The sequence below is a fragment of the Acaromyces ingoldii genome (genome assembly GCF_003144295.1).
Source record: "Acaromyces ingoldii strain MCA 4198 unplaced genomic scaffold FA10scaffold_7, whole genome shotgun sequence".
Classification (NCBI taxonomy): Eukaryota; Fungi; Basidiomycota; class Exobasidiomycetes; order Exobasidiales; family Cryptobasidiaceae; genus Acaromyces; species Acaromyces ingoldii.
In genome coordinates, this window is record NW_020290253.1 from 537,794 (window position 1) to 561,983 (window position 24,190).

The 24,190-nt window shown below is 55.6% G+C and overlaps 10 protein-coding genes across 10 annotated transcripts in view; 4 read left to right on the plus strand and 6 right to left on the minus strand.

Moving 5' to 3' along the window:
• The window catches only part of FA10DRAFT_269434 (hypothetical protein), a 610-nt gene extending 285 nt beyond the window's left edge, over positions 1 to 325 (plus strand). The window contains exon 2 of the mRNA XM_025522756.1: positions 50 to 325. Within this exon, the coding sequence (XP_025374677.1) occupies positions 50 to 244 (195 nt within the window). The 3' untranslated portion in view covers positions 245 to 325. The remainder of the gene's footprint in view (positions 1 to 49) is intronic.
• On the minus strand, positions 284 to 3,160 carry FA10DRAFT_186256 (N2227-domain-containing protein). The gene is made up of 3 exons (XM_025518344.1): positions 2,037 to 3,160; positions 966 to 1,960; positions 284 to 899 (listed from the first exon to the last, which is right to left on the minus strand). The coding sequence occupies exons 1-3, from the start codon at positions 2,904 to 2,906 to the stop codon at positions 323 to 325; spliced, it is 2,442 nt and encodes an 813-aa protein (XP_025374678.1). The 5' UTR covers positions 2,907 to 3,160; the 3' UTR covers positions 284 to 322.
• Positions 3,161 to 3,993: 833 nt separating this feature from the next.
• FA10DRAFT_281659 (hypothetical protein) lies at positions 3,994 to 7,079 on the minus strand (the record flags this gene model as incomplete). Its single annotated transcript, XM_025523708.1, has 5 exons — positions 3,994 to 6,065; positions 6,196 to 6,352; positions 6,488 to 6,502; positions 6,613 to 6,854; positions 6,992 to 7,079. 5 exons carry the CDS (start codon positions 7,077 to 7,079, stop codon positions 3,994 to 3,996), a joined length of 2,574 nt encoding a protein of 857 aa, XP_025374679.1.
• A 1,979-nt stretch (positions 7,080 to 9,058) lies between these two features.
• Positions 9,059 to 10,212, minus strand: FA10DRAFT_269436 (hypothetical protein). Its single transcript, XM_025522757.1, has 5 exons — positions 10,044 to 10,212; positions 9,877 to 9,952; positions 9,725 to 9,817; positions 9,536 to 9,654; positions 9,059 to 9,418 (listed from the first exon to the last, which is right to left on the minus strand). The coding sequence occupies exons 1-5, from the start codon at positions 10,202 to 10,204 to the stop codon at positions 9,370 to 9,372; spliced, it is 498 nt and encodes a 165-aa protein (XP_025374680.1). The 5' UTR covers positions 10,205 to 10,212; the 3' UTR covers positions 9,059 to 9,369.
• Positions 10,213 to 10,329: 117 nt separating this feature from the next.
• FA10DRAFT_269438 (TPT-domain-containing protein) lies at positions 10,330 to 12,373 on the plus strand. The gene is made up of 3 exons (XM_025522758.1): positions 10,330 to 10,986; positions 11,040 to 11,393; positions 11,452 to 12,373. The coding sequence occupies exons 1-3, from the start codon at positions 10,423 to 10,425 to the stop codon at positions 12,277 to 12,279; spliced, it is 1,746 nt and encodes a 581-aa protein (XP_025374681.1). The 5' UTR covers positions 10,330 to 10,422; the 3' UTR covers positions 12,280 to 12,373.
• FA10DRAFT_255972 (MT-A70-domain-containing protein) lies at positions 12,372 to 14,420 on the minus strand. Its single transcript, XM_025519788.1, has 3 exons — positions 13,537 to 14,420; positions 13,070 to 13,281; positions 12,372 to 12,979 (listed from the first exon to the last, which is right to left on the minus strand). Exons 1-3 carry the CDS (start codon positions 13,995 to 13,997, stop codon positions 12,636 to 12,638), a joined length of 1,017 nt encoding a protein of 338 aa, XP_025374682.1. The 5' UTR covers positions 13,998 to 14,420; the 3' UTR covers positions 12,372 to 12,635.
• Positions 14,421 to 14,858: 438 nt separating this feature from the next.
• FA10DRAFT_186486 (hypothetical protein) lies at positions 14,859 to 15,824 on the plus strand (the record flags this gene model as incomplete). Its single annotated transcript, XM_025518346.1, has 2 exons — positions 14,859 to 15,703; positions 15,809 to 15,824. Coding segments are annotated over exons 1-2 (565 nt in total), but the record flags the coding sequence as incomplete, so codon positions are not given.
• FA10DRAFT_186487 (DnaJ-domain-containing protein) lies at positions 15,825 to 17,791 on the plus strand. The gene is made up of 3 exons (XM_025518347.1): positions 15,825 to 16,158; positions 16,431 to 16,529; positions 16,602 to 17,791. Exons 1-3 carry the CDS (start codon positions 16,122 to 16,124, stop codon positions 17,621 to 17,623), a joined length of 1,158 nt encoding a protein of 385 aa, XP_025374684.1. The 5' UTR covers positions 15,825 to 16,121; the 3' UTR covers positions 17,624 to 17,791.
• Positions 17,792 to 19,335: 1,544 nt separating this feature from the next.
• On the minus strand, positions 19,336 to 19,823 carry FA10DRAFT_269441 (hypothetical protein). The gene has a single exon (XM_025522759.1). It carries the CDS (start codon positions 19,503 to 19,505, stop codon positions 19,344 to 19,346), a length of 162 nt encoding a protein of 53 aa, XP_025374685.1. The 5' UTR covers positions 19,506 to 19,823; the 3' UTR covers positions 19,336 to 19,343.
• A 1,699-nt stretch (positions 19,824 to 21,522) lies between these two features.
• FA10DRAFT_186513 (hypothetical protein) lies at positions 21,523 to 23,890 on the minus strand. Its single transcript, XM_025518348.1, has 5 exons — positions 22,868 to 23,890; positions 22,549 to 22,801; positions 22,331 to 22,493; positions 22,181 to 22,266; positions 21,523 to 22,119 (listed from the first exon to the last, which is right to left on the minus strand). The coding sequence occupies exons 1-5, from the start codon at positions 23,689 to 23,691 to the stop codon at positions 21,946 to 21,948; spliced, it is 1,500 nt and encodes a 499-aa protein (XP_025374686.1). The 5' UTR covers positions 23,692 to 23,890; the 3' UTR covers positions 21,523 to 21,945.
• Between the last annotated feature and the right edge of the window lie 300 nt (positions 23,891 to 24,190).

Below are 24,190 nucleotides of genomic sequence, written 5' to 3' on the forward strand. Positions count from 1 at the left end.
CCCCCTTTTTTTTCTGTTGTTTACGCGCTCACGACTTCTCCCTGTGCAGGTGCCCTTTGAACTGGACACGTACAATATCCGCGACGATTCGGCGGCCGACGTCGGCAAGTGGCGTCGAATGTACCAGTACGACATTCCTGTCTTGCACATGGACGGCAAGGAGATTGGCCGACATCGCTTCGAGCGCGAAAAGCTCCTAGAGCGCATCACAGCAGCGTCAGAGTCCATTGAATCAAGTCGCTGAAAGGGAGGACCAATTCATCATCGCTTTGAAAAACGTGAAAGATGGAATAATACAGTACAATGGTGATGGTGCTCTATATTAAACGTTGGGTGCTGGTGCAATCGCCTTCACCTTTTTCACGACGAAGAACTCGGGCGCATAGAGGTACGAGAGCATCGAGCCGTGGTTTGCCGTGTAAGGTTGCGGGCCGAGCGTTTGACGCCGCTCCACTTCGAAGCCCATCAGGGCGATAAGATCGTATACTTCGTCGAGCGTCAGTTCGATGCTGAGCTCGCCGCCGCTTGTTGCGCCCTCGTAGTGCCAGAGCAGAGGGCCTACATTGATCCATGTACCGCCAATGGGTAGGACATGGTTGATGACCTCCAGGTACCGCGCGAGATTCCTGGCCGTGTCGATGAAAAAGCATGTGGCCACGGCGTCCCAGACCTCGCGTTCCTCTGGCTTGCTGTACACTTCGATGAATTCACCGGCAACCATTGAAAAATCAACGTGCGAAGGCAGATCTGAGGGATTGATATCGGGGATCGCGACGGGTCTCAGCATGTCCACTGCGCCCCGCCAGTTGGACGACGAGTGGATGAAAGGGTAGATCATGTGTTCGCGAGGTCGTGTCGTCTTGTTGAGGATGAAATGTGAAGCGAGAAGCATGTAGAAGCTGTCGTCTTCCTGTCAGTCGATTGAAACGATGTATCGCGGAAAAGGTTTCTTTCTTCCTACACACCTGAATTCATTGCCCTGGCAGCTGAAACCCATCCAGGCAATCTCAAAGGCGAGCCTGCCCAGACCAGCGCCGGGCACTAGCACGCGAATTTGGTTGCGTTGGGCCGAGGGCACCTTCGCAAAGCGTGTGTCGAGTGCATCCAGGATGGCCCCATACGCAGCCTCTCGCTCTCCGGCACCTTCCTCGCTCCAATCGCGCACAAACTGCTTGATGGTGCTCCGCACTTTGTCGAGGTCGTGATCCGGTACCCTCGGCGTCGATCGCGTCCTCTTCCGCGCTTTTATCGTAGAGCCAGAGCCCGATCCTCCCGAACCTGACCCTGATCCCGAACCTGATCCTGATCCTGATCCCGAGCCGGAGCCGGAGCCGGAGCCGGAGCCGGAGCCTGCCAGCCTAGCCCTGCGCGTCCTCGAGCTCGACTTCATCCTTGCGTTCGTATGAGAAACTGAATCGTCTGACCTTGTTGGTGGATCGGCAGACTCCGCCTCTCCGTCGCTCTGGCCCGTTATCTGGTCTTGGTTTGATTTCTCGCTTAACGTGCCGCCCGAGCCCTCCCCAAGGGCACTGCTTCCTTCTCCTTCTTCCACTTCCACCTCACCGCCGGTCAGGAAGCCTCTGGAGTCATCGACGATCTGCGCGAGAACGTCTGCATTTCGCCGGATCCGATCGTCAACCTCGTCCAATCTCGCCTTGAATCCTCTTCCACCTAGACTCAGCGGACCGTTGGGGAGGGTCTCCTTCGACGTATCCGCAACAGACGGCGAGGACGAGAGGGACGAACCTCGGGTGCTCGTCCTTCCTCTTTTGGCAGCCTCACCCTTTTCGTTCAGCCGAGTGGCTCCGACCTCTCCGTCTATGGCCGCTTCCTCGTCGGCCCCAGCATTTCTCTCTGGTAGGACCGGCCCAGGCAAGGGGGGCCCCAAGGATGAGAGTAGCAGCCGGTGTGACCGCGGAAGCGCATAAAATGATCTTCGCCGCGTGTTGTTGATGGCAAGCTGAGAAACGGACGGTTAGTTGATCTTCTGATCTTCACAGAGCACCACAGCGGGGGTGAGAAGAAGTGATACCCACCGAATGCGAAAGATAAGCATCAAAGGCCCTCAGCACACTCTGGAAGTGCGCTCGTTCCTTTTCTTCGTCGCTCGCAGCTCCACCTGTTGCGCCTTGCGGCCGATGCAGCTGTTGTTCATCGCTGCTCGATCCGATTTCGCCCATCGTCTGAGGCTCTCTTCCCCTTGAATTCGAAGGTCCTGCCGTTGAAGTTATTGTTGAAGTCGCAGCGGCCCGAGCAGCCTTTGCACGGCCTACATCGTCCAGAATCGAAGTCATCTTGGGTCTTGGGAGTCTGCCTCTCGACACCGACGTGCTCCAGTCTTCGGGCTCGGCACTAAATGCTCGCCGATCCCGCTGCTCTCGCTGAAGCTGCTGCACGTGTTGAGGCCAGCGCGGCGGGCCGTCTCCCCAAGAAGACGAAGCGTTCGAGTCGAAGGAGGAGGACAGCGAGGAGTTGGACGAAGACGACGAAGAATTTGAGACAGTAGATGTTCTTCGGGCCTGGGGCAAGTCACCGGCGGGCACCAACGGCGACGGCGATGACAAGACTTGAGGTTGGGACTGAGACTGGGTCAGAGGAGGATATGGGAACCATGGCCGCCGTTCCGTGTTCCGTCGCAAGGACGAGGAGTTCGAAGATGAAGATGGCGAGGGGACGGCCGACGACCGGATTGCAAATGGACCCATGTTCGAGGTGGGATTGGCAAACGAGAGTGAAGACGAAGAGGACGAGGGTGTCGAAGTGTGCCCAAAAGTGGGCAGGGGCGGACGTGCATGTCCCGGGTGAGGATTGGAAGGCGTCGGTGTTCGTGATCGAGCAGGTCGGCGTGCAGTACCGAGCGGTTTGATCGTGCGGTCATGACGATCCGTGGGGGCGTCAGACATCATTGAATACGGTTAAGCAGCGTTACGGGCCGGCCGAGCAAAGTGGAAAAGGGTGCAGGAGAAGGAGAAAGCGACGATGAGCACAGCTTGCCTCCTTGAAAGAAAAGACCTCATTGGACGGACGTCAAGGCCGAGCACCTAGAACCTTCAGACCGTCGAGGAACAAAGGGGACGATCCGACCGAGCCTTTCCTTCGCCCCGAGCCCGATGCTCTGAGAGATAAGCTCGTACGGCAACGAGGCGAGGCGAGGCGAGGCAGCGGCAAACAGGCGTCTTTGTGAGAAGACTGTAGTGCTGCCGGATAGGGACCTTGTTTGGAGAGTAGTCTAGAATCGAGTCTAGAGAGGACTTGTAGGACAGCAACCTGCGTGAGAGGACACTGAAGCCAGCAGAAAAAAAAAAGTTCGGACCTCTCGGCTGAGTTGCCGTTTCTTCCTCTTCCATGCTCCTCAGACTAAGAGCAGGAACCAAAGACCGAAGCCGAAGCAATGCACAGAACTACTAGCTGCTACTAAGCCTGCTGTTGCTGTACCACATCTAGTTTCCGTTCCGAGCCAATATCGTTGCGACCCGGACATTTGTTTTGAATCTTCCTACTGCACCCCATCTTCTTGCCTTTGTTGCCATTTTTACCATACTCACCTCTATTATTTGTTGGTCTAGACCAAATCGAGTGAACGACAGTAGCTGTACTCTTGTAGCGTCCCGGCTTTTTTCTGCGCAAGCTCACCTCGCCTCGGGCGCAGGAGCTGTCACCGGCGCCTATTGTCCCCTTATCACTGGCTTCGACGAGGATGTGCCACAAATAACAATATAAGCGTTTGGCGCGAAGCCCGAGCGAGATAAGGAATTTGTACACGTGGCTGGGACGAACAGGCATGCAATGAGGCCCGAGCGTGTCACCATGGGAGGGGGACACCAACATGGGCTTCAAATGAATGATAGTTACAAAGTGAATGAAAGAGACCGAATCCGACGTTGGAGTGTACATGTAGAGGAGACCGAGAGAAAGAGGAGAAAGACATGTAAAGTGGGCGATTAAGTTTGGGGAGAGGAGAAAAGAGTTGAAAAAGGAGGAAGTCTGCTTGCTTCAGCGAGGGCTGCGGTTTCGCAACAGCCCCCAAGCCTCTTGTTCTGAAGTGGCGCACAGCACCAGTCCTAACGGCCCCAACTCCTCGATGGACCTGGCAAAGTCAAGAGCCTCGGACTCCATCTGTTCGAATGAGCCTCTTCTTGCTGGGCTGCTCTTCGGGAGATCCTCGGCTGTACGTACGCTCGTCAAATCGCCCAACTCTACGATGTTGTCGATAGTCGAGCGAATGAAGGCAGTCAGTCGCAAGTAGAGAAAATTAAAGGGGCCAGTATCTTCTCTGCCCGCAGAGAGGGTGATGGAGGCAAGATGTTGAAGCAGGTCGTGGGTCCGTCGCTGAGGGTGTTTTAATGTCGAGAGGTTGCGCGATCTCACGCTTTCGCTCACCGACGGGTAAACTGCCTGGGCGACGGAGTAAGCCAGGTAGTTGGAGATGAAGGCCAAGGCGACGGAAGCGATTGCAAGGACGTGGGGTCCAGCGAAGCAGCGCAGCAGCGTCTGCATCGAGTCGGCCATACTTGGATCCTCTGAACCGATGCTGCAAACGCCCTCAACGAGATATAGAAGACCAGCGACAGAGGCAGCCAAGGATGCGTTTCCGTCGCCATCTGCACCGCCAGCGGCAAAAAGCGAGTGCTGGCGATGTAGCCGATGATAAAGGCGGATAGCATCTCTCAGCAGAGGCCTCAGAACCGTGCTCTTGCTGACGTTGTTCGGCTGATCTTCGACGTGGGCTGGCCCCAAATTTGAGAACATGACTTCGACATCGCCAGAGGAAATGTCTTCCCATGACCTTTGCTTTGATTGTAGCATATCGCGAAGCTGGCTGATCACGAATGCGCATCTAAGCAATTCGGCTGCAGCGCCTGGCATCGACGACGTCTCGTTGAGACCTATTGTGGCGACAAGGCTCTCGATCGAATGGTTGGCACTGGGCATCGAGACTTGCTGCGGAGCATTGAAGGCGGTGGTATGCCAACAATCTAAGATAGCTGCAATGGTTCGACGGCGGAGATCACTATTGTCCCGAACAACGAGCTTCGAAGCGGCAGCCGCAAGGATTGCACCATCTGCACGGCCTTGGCAGAGCCCCGCAAGGTAGCAGAGCATGAGGGCGTCGGCCTCATTTGCACGCTGAGTATTGTTCATCTCGCAACCCATTCGTAGGGCGACCGCGCTCTGCATTGGTTCAGAAGGAGTGGCTCGAGCTGAACCAGTGATCGCCTGACCAATAATTCTCTCGAGCTTCGCAGCTTGCGATCGAGCATGTTCGGGTGACGGGGACGACCCGCTCAGAACGAGCACAACGGCGTCGTGGAGCAGCGCACGGTCTGCAGTCTCGCCGGAACCCGATATTACGATAGGCACGCAGGCGCCGACGTCGGTTCTAGCGAAGTCGTCTCTGACGTCTTTTGTCACGACCCGACCTGAAGGCATCGCCTCCAGTGACGTCTCATTGCTGAAGTCGTCCTCCTCTTCTTCGTCGATCTCGTACGCTTCCGTAAGCTCTCGCTCCTCGTCTCCGTCATTCCTCGATGAAGTGCCGTGATCGACCTCTGGCGATGCTGACGCTTGCAGCTTCTTTGACGTCGCTGACAGGGCATTCTCCAGCCTGATGAGTCTCTCCTCCGGTTTCTCGTGCTGTTGAGCTTGTTTCTGCCCTTGTTGATTCGACTCGCTGCTATCGGGACCTCCAGTATGGCTGGTCGCAGGGGCGGCCGTTGTAGCAGTTGCCGAGAGGTGGTTCTCCAACGAGTCCAACCGCCTTTCAAGATCTTTAATATAGCCTTTGCTTGGGCCCCTCTTCAGCTGCCGCTTGGAATAGCAGCAGATGATGCCGGAGCGGACGCAATTGGTGCACGGCTGAACGACTATCATCGTGTCTGTTTTTGGTTCTTCCTGTGCCTTCGTTCCATCTGCTGCCGGGGCATTGGAAGATGAGAGAGAAGGCGAGTGCAATCCTGTCGCCTGTCCAGCTTCTCCAGCCGTTGTCGAAGCAGATCCCGATACAGGCGAGCCACTCTCGGACGTGCGCTTGTGGCCCCCATCAAGATCGCCGGGCAAAGCGCCGACTGCGTCACATCGAGTCTTTCTCATCTTGCAATGTTGGCATGCGCGAGAGATCCTCAGTCGCTTCTTGTGCTTGTCTGTCGACCCTTGATCCGCCATCATAGTGGGAGCTGAGGCCCCTGTTCCACTTACAAACACTAGTCCACGACCTGGCCCAATGATGCCCGCTTCGGTATCGCGGAAATCGGCTTCGTGAAGAGCCGACGGCACCGAATGTTGATCGTAGACGGCGTGCTGGTGCAAAGGACGGTCGAACCCGGCCAGGAGAGGCGGCGATCGACTTGCAGAGCTGATGGCAGGGTGGTGACCAGGAGCGTGCGAGGAATAATGATGAGGGAGAGCAGCATGGTGATGAGAAGGAAAGGGAGGATGATGAGGGGGGTATGTGGGCGAGACGATGCTGCCTGTCGATGAAGCAGCGTACGAAGACGAGGTAGATCTAGGCATTGGAGGTCCCATGCTAGAGCTAGGGTGTTGGAAGCCGAGGTATTGATTGCGCTGCACTTGCTCCTCCTCGGCTGCCCTTCTTGACTCGAATGTAGGGCGTACCTCGTCGGTGAGACGTCGCTTGCGAATGCTCGGGTCTTGTGGAGAGTAGCCAGACCGAGACTGGGATGATGAGACAGGGTGAGGTTCATAGTGCATGGGAGATGGTGGAGAAGAAGGTCGTCGATGTTGCTGCCGTTGCTCTAGGTGGGGCCGGGCAGCATATGTCCGATCTTCGCCCTCGTCGCCGCGCTGGGACCAGAACGGGCTTCTCTGGTTATGACCCTGCCGCCAATGCCTTGAAGCTATAGCTTCAACATTTGTTGGCATCGACATCTGCAGGGGTTTCCTGCTACCACTAGACACACTGTTAGCTTGGTGCAAGACACGGCGCGGGACCGTCGGCGACGTCTCATCGTGAGAGGATGGCGACGAAGCATACATATGTTCTGGCGGCTCTTGCCGGCCAGCTGGGGGACCATGCATGTATGCATGCATGCCCGGGCTCTGAGGCTGACGACTCTCGCCATTCAGATTACCTGTCACGATGATAAACTTAGCCTAAATTCCCATGATACGATCTCTCTCCTCCTGCGCAATTGCTACTGACCCTGAGTACTGTCTCTTACCCAAGGGGTATGGTGTTGTGAAAGCAGCAGTGATGGAGGTGGTAGCCGAGGTTTTGAAGCTCTGTCCTCCATAGTGGTCGAAGTGGACTAAGGATCGGCAGAGAGAGCGATAAGGCGACACGTTGGCGATCACCTCGCAAGTATGCGACGGTGTACAGAAGCGAGACAGGTTGAGCGGAGAGTCCTTTCCACAGGAGACTATCAGGCGAGTGATGGGATCACCAATGTTCGACCGCTCGTGCGAAGCTGGGAGTACACAAGAGAAACGCTGTACCGCTCTTTCTAAAGCCTGTTCCGCGGCAGAAAGAATGATCAGTACACGGCGGCCCGTTCCGGCTTCCTTTTTCTCTTCTCACTTCTTCTTTTCTTTTTACTTCTTTCTCCGAAATGCTTTGTGTCCTTGTCCCAAGTGAGTGTTGATGGTGCTGGTGGAGAGAGTAGCGAAGACGAAAGACTGGGCGACGGGAAGGGCTTGAGCGTGGGGAGATGAAACGCAAACGGGCGATCTCTACGCTAGCTACTGCAGAGAAGCCGAGGGGGCCTTCCTCAATACTTCTCCAATGTCTGCTCACAACTTAGAACGGGACACTGCTAGGCCCGTCTATTGTTTGTGTGGAAGTACCCACTCCCGTCGCGGAAAGCTCAAGATCCGGCGAAGGCAAGGTACACCCCGGTGCAAGTAGCTGCAACAGGCCTTGCTTACCTGACCCGACGAAGGAGATTTCTTCTCTGCAACTTCTGAGACAACTATCTGGAAGAATGTGTTTACATTTGCACGTCACTTGCAAGCCAGCTTGACGCAGCGAGACTGGCCTCCCTCGGGGACAAACTCACAGAGGCCGAGGTTGTGAAGATTCATCCCATTGTGTGCAGCAAAAAACACTCACGCCAATGAAAGTCGCTCGTAAGCAAAATGCAGTATAACCCACCTCGGAAGATTCGAGATTCTCTGCTCCAGCATCCCACCCCCACCGGATCTCCTGAAGATGCGGTCGGCTGATGACCCAGCGCAATATCTCATGCAAGTTGCCGTCTATCAAGGACTGCGACCAACACTGTACACAATCAGCAACAAGGTCACTTGGTGCATGACGGCAGGCACTGAAACCCTCACTGTCTCCCGGTTTAGCGGCAAGCAGCGTTAATCAAGCAAAGTAAACTGACTACATCGACGAAGCGAGTGAGGGGTCCCGACCACGACCGAGGGCTTTATTATCGGCCGGGACCGTCGAGGTCGCCTTAGCGGGGGAAAATGAGGGTGAACCTGCATCATCTGTTATTTTTGCCATCTGATTGACTACCTCAATTTACATCTATCTTCAACTGTACATAAAGGAAGAAGCCACGAAGGCTGCGGTTCGCTATGCCTGGACTGCTGCTTCGCAGCGGCGTATTGCATTCCGACAGACCCTATCTTTCGCTAGCGTGGGACGTCTGTTTCGACGGCCTTAGTTCGCCAGCCTTTCTCTGGCCGCAACTTCCGACCTCTCTTTCTTCCCCAATTAACGGTACTTCTGAATGTAGCCGAAGGCCGCGCGCTCCGGGACGCGCAGACGCTGGCTCGATTCACCGACATGCTTTGCCCTGGCACAAGCTTGTGATCGACCTTCGAGGTTACTCCGAGTGGGAGATCATGTGGATGGCATTGTTAGCAAGCGATCGACTCAGGAACCACGCTTTTCATGCGCCAGTTTTTCGGCTATACTCTAGCTGTACTACTTAGATACAAACGAATCCCAGTACATATCCCCTTGACCCCAATAATACTGAAACCGAAACCCAAAGTGATCAGAAACTGAAGACTGCACTATCTCGCTTCTAAATCTCAACCGGCCCCACCTCAATTGACTCTCCCCACCCTACCTCGCACCATCTCCCCTGTCAGTTTGCCCCTTTTTTTTTTCTTCCTCTTTTCTTCGCCAACACGGGGAGTAAGAACGCGTGGCGAACTTCCGATCGCTTTTTATGGGCTCTTGATTGGCTGGTGAGTGTTGAGACGTCTTTCTCTGTCGCGCCTTGGGCAATTTAGGGGAAAAACAAATACAGATGAAACGTCGTGAATATGCGATTGCGAGGAGAAATTACGCTTGATAGATTGGCCATTGACATGTCGGGCCACATCGATGCGGGTGGGGTTCGGAGTGTTCTGTTTCTCCGGATTTATGTAGTGTTCCGTAGCCTGGGAATACGGTCACGCATCTATGACATGTGCTTCCAGGATCTTGACCTCGTCTCGCGGTCTAATTCATCCGTGCCGGTTTGCAGAACCAAGGCGCCGGCAGGATCAGCTTCGACTTCTCTTCCTCCCCGACTATCACCTGCAGGGTTGGAGCACCTGCTTTACCTGCTTTACTCACCGATCATTCGAGTCGGTGCCCACCAGTCCCATGCGCTGGACAACCTTCATACCTTCCTGTACGCGACCAAAGATCGTGTGTTTCCGATCGAGGAATGGCGTGGGAGCCAAGGTAATAAACTGTGTTTATGAGGCCGCATAAAGGTCAGTGTGCAGCCGAAAGAATTCCGGCAACTACGTTCTTGCGCACAAATTGGCTTCCATTGGTGTTCGGTCCGCTATTTGCCATGGCGAGGATACCCGCCCCAGTAAAGCGGAGCTCAGGGCTTACCTCGTCTTCGAACTGAAGCCGTACATGAACCGATCAGCCTACTCGATTGACAGGGCAAGGCGCAGACTCACTTTGTCGCCGTAGATGCTTGTCCCTCCTCGTCCGGTGCCAGTAGGGTCGCCTCCTTGGATCATGAAGTCGGAGATGCTTTTTTTTTGGAGAAAACACAAGGAGACAGAGAGTCAGTCGACTTCCTAAGGTCGCTTGTGCGAAAAGGAGAGATCGATCACCAGCTTACATTCGGTGGAAGATGACACCGTTGTAGTAACCACGTTGCGCCAGCTGGCTAAAATTCTTACACGTCTTGGGAGCATGATCCCAATAGAGCTCAAGGACGACAGATCCCATCGACGTCTTGAGCAGCACAGAGCTGCTGTTGCTGCTATTACCGGTCGCCATGGTCAGCGCGTCTCAAAATGAGGTCTGTTAGACGAGCCGAAAACTTTAGCGTCGATGGCCACGTGCGTTGTTCATTGGTCTGTACCGTACAAACATTCTCGAGATTCAATCGGCGGTGTCAACGGATTTGCTACGACCAAGGTTAGAGATCAATTCACTCACCGACGGCGGATCGTCAACCTCTTCTCTTCGGCAAGCCCTTGTAGACAGGAACCGCCATGGCTTCTGTGCTGCCCCAATCGACGTTCCCGGCCAAGGGGCGAGGCAGCAGGCCGTCGCTTTCATCGCTCGTGACGGATGCGAAACGGTCAGTTCGCTTCAATGTGGACAAACAACATGGACATGGCCCAAGCGAAACGTGGTCTTCTTTGAAGGCATCGCTACCCGCCCTTCGAATAAGCGTCCCATCGCCCAGAACGGGTGCTTTCATTCTGAGCTGCCTACTTTGGTACTTCTCCAGCGCCCTGTCGTCAAACACCTCGAAAGCTCTCCTCTCATCCAACAAACATGTCCAACCTCGCCCGCCGCCATTGTTCCCATACCCCGTCACGTTGACCCTGGCTCAATTTTTCTTCGTACACATCTTCAGCAGTGCAATCTCGTCGCCTAATATAATGCGATGGGTCCCCGGCGTGAGGAAGCCTATCACGAGGATCGTCAAGAATCCTGGCCGTGATCGCATCCTCGACATGGCGAAGCTCAGTGTCTTCAACGTCGTCGGCCATGCCCTTTCTAGCATAGCTCTGAGCCGGGTTCCTGTCAGCACTGTACACACAATCAAGGTAAGCTGTTCTTTCTATTCGAGTCATTCTCATTCGCTGACAACCCGCCACAGGCCCTCACACCTCTCTTTACAGTGCTGTCTTTCCGCCTGATGTTTGGTGTCACCTACTCGATGCTCACTTACGTCTCGCTCTTCCCCCTGACTCTTGGAGTCATGATGGCATGCACTACCCTGTCGTTTTCCGCAAACGATCTGATGGGACTCGCCACCGCTCTAGGCAGCACGCTCGTCTTTGTCGCCCAGAGCATCTACAGTAAAAAGCTTATTGGACGAGGAGAAGGTCAGCACAAGGCCGGCGGCAAGCTGGCAGGCTCACACGGCGACGGGCATGGCCACGGCTTTGGTCCAGACGGGAAGCTGGACAAGATCAACATTCTCTACTACTCGAGCGCATGCTCTGTTGTCGTGAGTGCTCATCGTCACCAGACAATCTAGCCGCGCTAATCTTCAATTCTCTTTCCAGATCATGCTGCCCATGGCCCTCTACTACGACGGTGCAAGCCTTCTTCTGGGTACTTCTGGTGCTGCCTCGTCGATGCTAGATCAGCAACAGGAGTCCATTCTGCCCTCATCGTCGAGCGCGTACATCACTTACCTCCTCGTCGCCAACGGTGTTGTGCACTTTGCGCAAAACTTTCTCGCGTTCAGCGTCCTGGCCCTCGTCTCGCCCGTCACATACAGCATTGCCTCTCTCTTCAAGCGAGTCTTTGTCATCTGCTTTGCCATCGTCTGGTTCGGACAGTCGGTCAGTTTGCTCCAGTGGGTCGGAATCGTCCTTACCTTTGTTGGGCTTTACTTGTACAACGACAGCAAGGCAACCAAGAGCATTCACAAAGGCGAGGAGAAATTGCGAAGAGAGGAGCGGCTCAGCGATCTGCGCCTTCCGACATCCAATGAAGAAGGCCTACGAGACCTCAATGTCGCAGAAGCGGCAGTATCTCCTCGCTTTCACCACCATCACCAGCATACCGTGGCAGAACCATACAGCACGATTCACTACCCAGGCAGATCGCCCTTGAGTGCGGGAGCCACCACGTCGGGTGCACAAGGCATACGTAGCTTTGCGGGCGTCGGTCGACGCTTCTCCGTTGGGCCCGACAGCAAGCCAGCATTCTCTCCACAGCAGCCACACTATCAGCAAGAGCAGCAGCAGCAACCACAACAACATCCGCACCACCAGCACCATCATCCTAGTCAGCAACTCCTCTCTGGCCAAGATCCTCGGACGTCGATCCCGTCTCCTCCCCCTTCCAGGCGGTCAAGCTCCGAAGACCAGCAGAAGCTATCATAGACGCTCCGCGAAATAATACTCTTAGGGACACTAGTATATCGTTACAGGAGCTTCGACTTACTTTATTTTGTCTAAATGCATAGTATCGCAACGCAATGATGGATAGCATTCCTTTGATATTTGTGGTGTCGGAGCAAGGGCGTATGAGGATCGGTGCCAGAGAAACGTATGCAGCGACGTGCGTGCTGCTAAGAGTAGTAAATACAGTGCGACGCAGAAGAAGAGGGGCGGGAGGAGGGTTGTGTGTTCTATGTGTCAGAAGTGCAGAGCGGCTGCTATTACAAATACAGGAGAAGTGCAACGATGCGCCTCTGAGACGAGGATAAAGCGAGAGAGAATAGCATCTAAAACCCATCTTAATGCTTTCGGTGCGGTGGCCTCACAAAGCCAGACGTCGAAGTTGTCGCAGCTCCTCCACCGCGCCTCGCCGTGGCACTGGAGCCTTGGCCTCCGGCGGAATTGGAAGCTGCAGCCGCCTCCTGAGCTTGGGCCTGAGCTTGAGCCAGCAGGACGCTCGCTTGTGGTCCGCTCAGGTTCTCGCTTCCACTTGGAACGCTCACAATAGTTGGGCCGCCCGCTCCAAGGCCCGAAAAGCCTGCTCCGCCCGGTCGGAGGACTTGATGCTGCTGGTGCGAACGAGAGGATACCAGAGGACTGCGAAGTATTTGCGACGGCGTGCTAGGCGATTCGAGGCCGAGCGCTCCCCCACCCCCGACAAGTCCCAAACCGTGAGCGGCCCCCGTGCCTGTATTCGAATATAACGAGGCAGAGGGCGCGCCCTGTCCCCCACCGCTAGGAGGCAGAGGCCCAGACGAGGTGGGAGGGGTGGATGTCGGCTCTCCCCGCTTGTAGTGAGGGCTCTTAGGTCGAAGTCGATCAATCTCCTCGGAAAACGGGACGAGGTTGCGCCGCTCAATCAGTGTGGCTCCGACCCTGTCGACACCAAAAAAGGAATCGTACCACTGCTTCTCGTAGGCATGTGGGGCTTCGTCCGAAGCGCGGCTAACAGCTGGCAGCTCTTCTCTCGCCCTCGACGAAGCATTGCTGAGCCTTGACCGTGTGCCGCCTGCCCGTGGCGATGCATCGCCGGACCTTGGTGAGGCAGTTGACCTTTGCGAGGTGGAACTTTCTCCCTTTGGCGACGAGAGACCCACTCCTCTTGGCGAAGACCCCACAGTTCGAGGCGTGCCACTCCATCTCGTCGTCATTGTGCTCGTGGCCGAGCAAGCATTCTCTCCCTTGCTCGCCCTTTCCCACCCTGGGCGATCGGGGCCTACGTCTTTTCCCACAGTCAACCAGCCCCTTCGTAGGTTACGGTTTCTGCCAAAGAGCTCGAGCCTTCTCGTACCAAGGCAAAAGTTCTCGACGAGATCCATCAGCTCTGGCGGCTTGGCCCGAGCGTCAAAGCTTTCGTCAGCGTCTCCCTCCCAGACGATGACATCTGTATCGATGTTGCAGTGGACAAAGCGCGTATCGTCTCTGCGCCGCACGGTTCCACGGATCCCCATCAGACAATGCTGCTTGGATGACCTAAATACCGATGCAGTGGGGCTCCGAGAGAGGTTGGTCTGTCCTTTCACGGCTTCGTGATTCGTTTGGACCCAAACGATATCTTCGCTTCGGCGGTAGCCCCATCGAGACAATACCTCTCTGCCCCTTTCCAGGCCATCTGAAGCGCCGCTGCCGACCCAGAGGAATATGAAGCTTTCCTTTGCCATAATCTGGGGTATTGGCAGCGCTGCGATCTGGTCCCAGCTCCACACTTCGTTGGCAGACGATCCACTCCTGGCGACGCCCTCCCACTCGTATGACTCCAGGGGAGGGTCGATGATGACGGCATCGTACTTGATTGGAAGAAGACTTGACAGGTGAAAGGGTGCATCAGGTCCTCGAGGCGCCGAAGGCTGAATGGGCGATGGTTTGGTCGAGGGAAGCAAGTCAGCTTGCACGTATGCTGGAGGGTGTGAGATGCTGGACAGGAGATCTGCCTTGGCATTGATCAGACGCTTGAGCTTGGGGTATTCGTCGAACCGGCTTGCTTTCCAAGGGTTTCGGACAGCATTTCCAGGTAGTTGGCCAGCTTTCGTATCGACAAAATGCTGCGAGTAGTCGTTGCGAACTCTGGATTCTGCTGCAATCTTTTACAGGCTAGCATTCAGCTCATCGGGTTCCTACGAAAGGCATAGCCGTCATGAGCCCTCTCTACTCACATAGGCAGGTCCAAAGAGTCTGCTATTCTCGTCTTCTTTTGCTGCATCGGACCATGAGACGGATACTGAATCCGGCCTCGTCAGTTGACTCTGGTGTGGATCCAGCAGCTCCTTCCAGCGAGGATGATCTCTGGCCTTTGTATGCAGTTCCTGCTCCTGTCCACTACCAACATCGTCAAGAAGGTGCTTGTACTTCTCTCGCACTTCTGTCCGCATTTGACGACCCCGCTCCATGCTCCATAATGATGTCGTGGGTACAGCCTGCATACTCAAGAGCTAGGACGACATTGAGCGTAGGACTGAGAGAGCGACAGTGCACAGAAGAGCGAGGGTGCAAAAGAGTGATTGGAACGCTCAGCTTTGCCACCCTCTCACCCTCTCGCTCTCGCCACTCTTGCCACTCTCGCCACTCTCGCTTTTCAAATTGCGCCTCTGCCGTGCCTGCGCGTACTGCTGAATCGTCTTGACAGCCTAGAGCCAAAAGCTGTGGCTTTGGCGGGCGACGCCTAATTGCTCCCTCCACAGGTTTGTCGCAGCACGTGGGCTCTGAGCGGGGCGGTTCGACATCACCGCCTCGAGCAACGCCCACCCCTCCCTGGACCTTGTCAATCGACCTCGACGCCCAAAGGTAGAGGGACGAAAAGGCGCAAAGACGATTGCCAAAGATGCCGTATCATCCCATGAAGGATTCGATGAGCAAGCTCGACGAGTGGGGCGCAGCACAAAAGAAAAAATACCAGACATCGACCAATGCAGGCCCAAAGGCCTCTGTGGGTGATCGTTTAAAGCTCGCGAGGGGCATCGATGACCGTTGGGAGAAAACCTCCAAGTCGAAGCAGCAAGACGATGGTGCTGATGAAGGCGAGGATCCGCACAACATCGTGCCGAGACGGATACAAGCGCCTGCTGCAGCGTCCAGGTTCGCAGGCCCATCCAAGGGACCTCCCCCACCACCGCCACAGCGGAGCGGCACTAGCAGTCATAGCATGGCTACCCCAGCGACAGTACCAGCAGTGAGAGGACCACCGCCAACACTTCCAAGACGCATGGATAACGAGAACGGCACCAGCAACCCTCCGCCTTCATATGGCCAAATCACCCGCCCCCCAGCACCCCCTCCAAGATCAGCGACACAGAGCGAGGGTCCAGGCTACATCGAGTTTTCCAAGTTTACGCAAGCGGACAAGGAAGCCTTCTTCGAGCTTCTTGATGAGGTAAGCTCCTTGACGGAGAGCTCCGTGTTCTTGCTGGTATTCACTCACTCGCTCGCTCACTCATACAACCCAAACACACACACACACACTCTCTCTCTCGCCCAGTTCTTCGAATCGAAGCTCCACATTTCCTCGTCGGGCGGCGAACCTGCCAGCCAGGGGGGCAGGTTGACTTCCCCCACCGCCATCAGTCCCAAAGTGAACATTGGCCCGCCAAAACCTAAGCCGAAGCCCACGGTCAGCATGGTGCCAGCGTCTCCATCCCACGTTCCTGCACCGCAACCACCACCTCTCCCAGCAGCACCGAGGGCAGGCACCTACCCTCTCCTCGGCTCGTCCAGACGCTCTCACGACGAAGTCTGCAAAGCACTCGAGCAGGCCACCTTTTTCTGTTACCCGCAATCCTTCCCTGAGTGGGATGGTCCATCGCCCTGGTTCTTGGGCGGGACCAACAAGTTGCCGACGCCGCTGCAGAATCGATCGGACATGTCCTGGCAGGGTCAGACGATGAGCTTGGGAACCGCTCACACTTTTAACTTCAGCTGCTTCTTTGACGACCTCTCCGTGCTTTGGTGTCACATTACTTGGGATGCCTCTGATGCAGCCAACACGTTCAGATGCGAGGTGGCTTATCGACCGCCTCCGCCTGCCTGGCAAGACGAGGAGAGGCTCAAGGGTGCTGCCGAAACATACGGAGACTGGATAGCCAACTTTGCCGAGGACGCAGCGGCCAGGAAGCAACACGTGGGCAATGGAGAATGCTGGACGTTGGCTGACGAAGCCATCAAGTACACCAATCGGGAAGCTAGACTGACGCCTCAGAACCGCTTGAGTGAGCTGGGATCACACTTATTCGTTGCCGAAACTCGATAGCTGAATCTCTCTCTCTCAAACACAGTGCAAACGATCGGTCGTACGCACGGGCACCTTATCTTTGCCTGCCGAGCCGACGAGGTCCACGGTCAGATCGGAAGATGGCGTGGTGGCGATCGGATACGCAATCACTGGGGCGGCATTCGACGGGGCGACATCATCGAGTATCGGGCCGCCAAGCTCGGTATTTCTGGTCAGCCAGGCGCCACGATGCGCATGGGCAACCCTCCCTCACAACCTGATCACACGGGCGTCGTTGTGTCTAACGCTCCTGTGCCAGAGCGCTTGGGCACGCGCCAGAAGGCATCGAACCAGCCATCGCTAGCACCGGGCGATGAAGATGATCTCTACAAAGTTCTGGGCGTGTCGAGGACCGCCACGCAGGCCGATATTCGCGCAGCGTACCTCCATGGAGCGAGGTCCTACCATCCGGACAAAGCCTCAGGTCACGACGCTCGGATTCGGCTGCTTAACCAGGCCAATGCAACCTTGAGCAACGCGACGTCGAGACGCGAATACGATGAGTCACTCCGGCACGGTCGCGCTGCTTCCTATCTTGCTTCGGCCAACAAGCAGAGGATCTCGGCAACGCTCGACCTAGAAGCCTTCGATGCCCTCGAAGGGGACCAAGATGGGGATGAATACTCTTTCTCTTATCCATGCCGCTGCGGCTCGCACTTCATCTTGACACAAGCTGAAGTCGCAATGGGCGCAGAGGAGATTGCCGTGCCGTGTTCTGGTTGCAGCGAGCGCGTGCTGGTTCAAGGTCTCCCCCCAGCACCTTCTTCTACTGGGCAAGAAGAGCAGGCCGAAGAGGACGCTGAGGACTACCAGCCGGAATTGGCCCCCTGGGAGCTGGGGACTATCACGACGGTGGATCAGGCCGCGAGCATGCTCCCCAAAAAGACCACACTTGACTTGGGACCAAAATCTTTTACGTCGGGCGAGATCTGGGTCTACAGGCCAGTGCCGGAGAGGGAGCTTCTTGGCGGGCAAATTACGTGCGATTGGCCGCCAACGCTGCCTGGCTGGGAGCAACTGGCCTAATGTCCCCTTCTGTCCTCAACTTAATCTTGTACTGTACTGTACTGCGCGTCTGAGATCAAGAAAAGGGCAGCCATAGTGATGAGGAGGGCTTGATTAGCAATTAAGTAGTGAAATTAAGTGAGAGCAAAGAGCAAAGAGCAAAGAGCAAAGAGCAAAGAGCAAAGAGCAGATTAGCAGATTAGCAGAAGACATTAAGGAAGAGTCTGGCAAATAGGTAGGTACTATACGATAAGAGGATTACTTCTACTAAGCGGATTGCTAACGAGGAATAGGTTGGAGGAGAGGATGGTGAGAGCGGCAATTGTCTCGATATTATGCTGGGGGGATACTTATTAGTTAGTCGGCGAAACGGAAGGTGCTATGAGCCTCTTTCATTTCCTCGTCTTGGTCAAGAGGCTGCTGCTGCTGCCTTTCTTCATCGTACTGTCTGGCAACAGGCATCTGAATTCTGCCTTCGTTTAATTGTCCATCGTCTTCTTGCGAGACTGGCTCCGCGTGCATGAAGAAGGCAGGCTCGAGTGTCGTTGCGAACCCCGACGCACAAGAATCTGGCTCGGACGGGAACCCTGCTGCATCGTGCTGTGGGTTCTCTTGCGGATATGCATCTTGTGCAGAAACCGTCGTCACACTGGACTTTCTCCTCTGCGAAGCAAGAACAGATGCGAGAGGGCCGAGCATGGGTGTGCTGAACGAGCCTTCATCCAAGAAATCAGATCCGAAATGGAATGGGTCCTGGACTTGAGCTGCGTCTGTCCTTGATCTTTGTTCGGCAGTGACGATCTCGCCATCCTTGAGACTCGGCCGTACTGTTGTCCTGGAGAGGGTCAAAGGAGACGAGTGGTGTAGCGAGAGATGCGCCTCGTCTCCTCTTCCACCTTGGGTCTTTGGCGGTACCACAGGCTCCGATCTCGAGGTTGCAGTATCAGCAGCAAGCTCTGCAACCGCTTCCGGGAACAGATCTTCGATTGAAGTCATCCTCGGACGGGCGACGGGCATCGTTGGGCTCCAGAGCGCCGTCGATGCCGACGTATCCTGCTGTGGCTGACTTTGCTGCTGCTGAGCAGCAGACTGCTCCAGGATCTGGTGCAAGCTCGCCAGCGAAGACTTGCGCGGCTTCATGACGGGCAAGGCCACGTCAGCGGTATGGTTGACGCGCGCCCAGCTCTGCCAGCCCCAGTTGTGCACACCGCCTGCGAGGCCGACGCCAGGCGCACCCGAAGATACGGCAGGACCTGGAGCGGGACTGTGAGGAAGGTAGTGGGTGTGGTGCATCGAGGCCGATGGTCGTCGAAAATCGCCAAATGAGCTTCGAAGGGGCGAGACGAGCATCGCATCGGTCGTGGCTGCCGTAGACCAATGAAGGCCCGCTACTGCTGCCGCCTGGAACGATGTTGCTCGTGGTGTGACATCCTGAGCCGAGCGAGGACGGCTCAGGGGGGCCTCGTAATGCCCACCAACGAAAGGCTCTTGCGAGTAGTGACGATGCGAGCTCACGCCAGATCCTGGTCCTGGCGCCGGGGCAGTGGGCGTGGGGACCTGCTGAAACACAGACCGGCGAGGTGTGGCGAGCGAATACGGCGACCTGACGAAGGACTGCGTCGCGCTTCCCAAAGGATTCGTAGGCGATGCGAAAGAAGTAGGAAAGGAAGCATTCGTGTACTGCGAGTGAGCCTGGTGAAAGGCAAGCGGTCGAGGGCGTGCATTGGAAGAGCGGCGGGTGCTAAAAGACGACGAGGCATTCTGACTGTGCCAGTCGAAAGACGTGCCAAGGACGGCAGCCTTGCCTTTCGGTGAGAGAGGCATAGCCGAAGCCGGAAGAGGGTGCGAGGGCAAAGAACACGCCTCGCCCGACAAAGAGTTCTGTGCACTTCGTTGGTGCCATTCTCCAAAGACCTCGCTGCTGGACAGCGGCTTTAGGTCTTCTTCGTGGTGGTGCTCAAAGAAGTTGGCCTCATGCTGTGCTGAATTGGAAGTGCTTTCTCCCAGAGGAACCGAGGACGATCGACGACGCCCACTAAGCCAAGACGAGGGCAATTTAGCAAAGTGGTCGCTGCCGCTTGTCATCAGGTCCGGGTGGTGCTGATCAACGACCGACAAGGACGGAGAGGCCGAGGGAGCATAGATGGACGGTGATGGCGATGTGGTGTCTTCCCTCTTGCTCCTTGCCTTTGCCTTTGCCCTTCGAAGCACGCGCCGCGAGTCGGCACTGCCAGGCGAAGTCAACGACCACGCAGTGACATCGTCCTCCGTCTTGACTCCATCACGACCATGTGCTCGGAGAATGAAATCGGCGGTCTCCTTTGCCTTTACCTCCTCGTCTTGTAGCTTCTTTTTCGTTTTCGGCGTCTTGGTCCGATCCCGTTCGGGCTTGTACTGATAGTCTGGGTAGAGGCGCTTGTGCTCCTCCCTCTCTTTGAGCGCCTCTGCCTGCCACTGCTTCTTGTCTTCGGCTGGCAAGCTACCCCAAATCTGGCCGACGACACGGCTGACCTGCTGATGATCGGACACACTCTGGAGCGAGACGAGGCCGTTTGCAAGCGCGTGAGATCGGAAGAGGATGAAAGCATTGCGTGGCCGAGGGATATGGCCGGGAGCTCTTTTGCGGGCATGCGAATTGCCCTTGGTACGTGCCCTTGCTCCACCGCTGCCTTCCGTCTGTGAATCGGACACTGTGGCTGGCCGCGAGTCGAGACCATCGCTTGCGCCCGCGCTGCTTCCTCGATAAGAGCTTGTCGCCGTCATTCGATCACTCTCGTGCCAGCCCGGCGATGACGCTGATTCGGAACGGTCCGTGTGAGAGTCAGGTACTGCAAAGCCCACGGTCAGCTCCTCTTCATTCATCAGAAAGTCAGCTGAGTAGACAACGCACTCTGGAAAGCAAAAGGTGAGTCTGCGATGACCGCGTGGGCAGCCTCTTCGGATGCCGAGCGCTGCTTGGCCCTCGCATGCCGAGCTTCAACCTCTCGAACGTGATGGTTGGTGATCAGGCTCGATGGGTCCATTTGAGTGTTCCCGGAGGGGTTCAGCTGAGCTGATTTGTCATTTGTCGAGGAGGTAGACGAGGGCGAAGAGCTACGGGCGCTTGACTTTTTACGACGGCTTACGATGCTCTTCTGTCGTTTTATGGGGCTCTTTCTTGGCGATGCTCCATCTTTCTTGGAGGTGCTCGCTTTCATGGTCCCAGATATGTCACTGCTGCAGCAATGCGTTCTACGCCGTGACGGTCCAGCCGTACGCGAGTCTCGTCGTCGGTTAGCGACAAACACTGTCGAGGAAGAGGACCAGGAGTTCAAAGAGAAAAGAGGGTAGGATCAAGACGTTAGTAGTAGTCGTAAAGGTGAAGGACAAGGAGAGAGAAGAGGAGGGCGGGCAGGTAAGAATGGACACACATGCTGCGATCCATGATAAACAAAGGCGCAGCGACAAAGGGAACCTCGGCCCCATTTCCCCCATCTCCACATCGAACCACTACTCACTTGCTTTACAGTTTGCTCACTCGATCTAGGTTTCCCTTTGTTTGGAAATCAAGCCACAGATAGTACGTTGGGCGCTCGGACGAGCAACTTGCAGGTCGAGGTCAGTTGTTAGTTACTGTGTCGGGAAGCTGAAGTGCAGTCGATGAGGGCGAAGACCGTCAATCGTGGAGCTTCTTTACGACTACAGGACAAAGGGACCCTTTATCTACAAACAAAGGCCACTCTTTGGCCTATTTCCCTGCTGAGCTGGGGTTTTCCGCCGGGGAGCCTGCCTTACTGCTGTGGACCGGCTAGCTCGAGCGTTGGCCGGCTCTGACGCCGCGATTTCTTGAAGCAGCCACACCGTTCCTCTCTCGTAAATTAGCATGAGGAGCACAGCGGGGTAGTGCCACTGGGCTGAATCGTGCTCAAGAAAGTGCTGCTGCTGCTTTTCGTCCCATCACGACCCAAGTCGTCGGTGCATGCACGAAAGTAGAGTCAGTCCCATTGTTCTCTGATGTCGTCAGGAAAGTTGTGGCTTTTCACAATTTTTAGCGCCAATAACCCATATTGAAGCCCGACGAGATGACAGTACAATTCTGACAGCTCTCGTCCTCTTCGGAAGGAATGTCCGTCCACCTGTTTTGGCAGAAGATTAATTGGCGCTAGTAGAGTGATAGTCCCGAGCTCGGTTTGATAAGCACTTTGAGGCTGTCCAGCTTCAAGATGATGGAGAACAATGGCGACTAGTGAGACATTTAAGTTGATGGTCCCGCTAGCGCCTTTCCTGACCGCTTTTCCCGACCTCCCTCAAAGGCTCCCTCGGTATTCCAGTCGGCCAAGCGTCACTGCGTCATGCAGAATCACTTAGCATGCAGCTGCATCCATACACCGCTCGACGACTTCCTTCGCTGAAGTACAGTCAGAGAGGTGGAGACCAAGGGAGACGAGACTTTGATAACTTCGCTCATTCTTAGTCGCCTTGCGAGGAGTTCGCAAGCCCTTTGCCCTGAGCAATTTATCGAGCAGATAGCCAAGCCACTAGATTGATAGGTCAGCCCACGCCGGTAACGCCGAAAGACGCATACGTGTGCTTGCTCACCATGACGTTAGTCTGTGGACAGCTGCTCTCCCACCTGCCTTTTGTGGCAATCTTCATCTGCCGGTAAACTTCGAATTGCAAGTCGCCTGCATCGGTGGCACATGGTCAGTGGTTAATGCTCTTGTATCAAGCGATTCTGCCCTTGCGCACCTTGACCCTCAAAGACCTCTTGGTCTTGGAAAGTGTGTGAGGTGACCTTGCTGTCGAATGCAGCTCGAGAAAGAGTAAAGTCGATAATTGTTGCTCGGACAGCGGTTGACTTTCCCTTACGTGCTGAAGCCACGAGCACGTTTCCCCAGTGCAGATCGCGATGCTGGAAGACTAGGTTAGCCTAGACTGCTTTAGTCAGCAAAGATATTGGCTCTCACCTCGAACTGGCAGGCTTCTTCGGCAGCAGCCAGAGCATCAGCCACCTGCCAGAAGATGCTTGAGGCCTGGCACCAATTTGTCAATTTGGCGTGCTCCAGATCTGGACCACCTTCGGCGAGAATCAGAACAGCGTACAGCTGCGAAGGCCCGAAAACTCTTGGACAAATATTTTCACAATCTTCCTTCTCGTCCGCAAAACGACTCCAGGAGCGAAGAAGGCGATCAGGGTAACGTCCCTTGACAACATGGGAGCTGCTCGGGATATAAGCTGGATGAAAAGGTTGTGGTGGCGCCAACGATGCAAGTCTGTGCACTCACCTCTTCAGCGCAACGAAGCCCGGGTGTATCCGCGAGAGTCTTGAAGTCATTTGCACCTCTCGCCTCACGTCGCAGATATCAGACTCTTCTGGGAGAAGAGTTTCGTTGCGGTCGGGGACCGGGTCGGCAGCTTGAATGGGTATGACCTTGAGCACATGTTTGCTCGATGACAGTCGGAAGACTTCTGAATAGCTGGCCTCGCCGACCTTGAACCAAGAGGGCTCACTACACCTCGACTCTAACTCGTCCAAAAGAGCATCAAAGGGCTGAGGAGCCAACTTCTGCGGTTGACAGACGGACAGAAGGAGGCTCAGCTCCTGTTCTTGACGAGGCGAGACATGCGCTTTCCGCCTGTATGATGAAGCTATTCGGCCACCCCTGCGAGCGCGCGATTTTGTGACTTTGAGAGCCTCGACGCTGTTGACCAAATGCTCGACCTCATCTTCTTCATCCTTTTCCCTCTTGCCGCCTTCAATGACGTCCTTGCGGCTGGCAGCGCGATCCACCATACATTGTACTCTCGGCTTGTTTCGTTGGGTCAGCACAGACCGTTGCGCATTAGCGTCGATGACGGCCATGAAATCTCCTCCAGACTTCGTGACAGCTGCCGCTGCCGCTGCCGTTGCTTTGGCCGGTGGGGACGATGTATTTTCCTTCCCCACATCTTCATCTGCGCTTTCCGAGCACGAAGACGAGGACGAAGAACCAAATGATGAATCCGACAGAATTTCCGACAAGCTGTGCTGGGTGATCTTTTGTCCATAGCCCCTGTTCCGTCTGCCATAGACCGCAGGGCCTTTGTTGCGCCTCGAGACGGACGACATTGTCCCTGTCCTTGGCGTCGTACGGCGCGATCCGAGCGTGCTGTTCGAGCAATGTTGGTGGAGGCACCACCAGTCAAAGGTCAAATTTGGTCGCGTTCGTTCACGTGCCGCAACTGCTTATTGAAATGCGCAACGCCCAGCCAAGCCCTTCCGTCCCCTGTCAATTAGTAATTTGAGCGAGGAGATGCGCCGAGCATTCTTTTTCAGTCGACAGCGGTCCTAAAAAGGGTGAGCGTGCATGCAGCAGCCCAGCGAGGCTGCCCACAGAACGAGGCGTCGCACGTTTCAGCCTCGCGCGTCTTGGACGGTTGCTGTTTTTAAATCGTGGTCTTGGCAGGCCAAGAAGCGCCTGACAGGCACGCTTTCTATTTCTGTTTTGGAGCAGTCGCGCCTTCCCTCCTATCTCTCTTCTGCCAGCCTTTGCCCAGCCTTTGCCATTGCAGAGACTGTGCTGCTCAAGGACAACATGCCGCACCTTTCCTTCGAGGAGCCAAGCAAG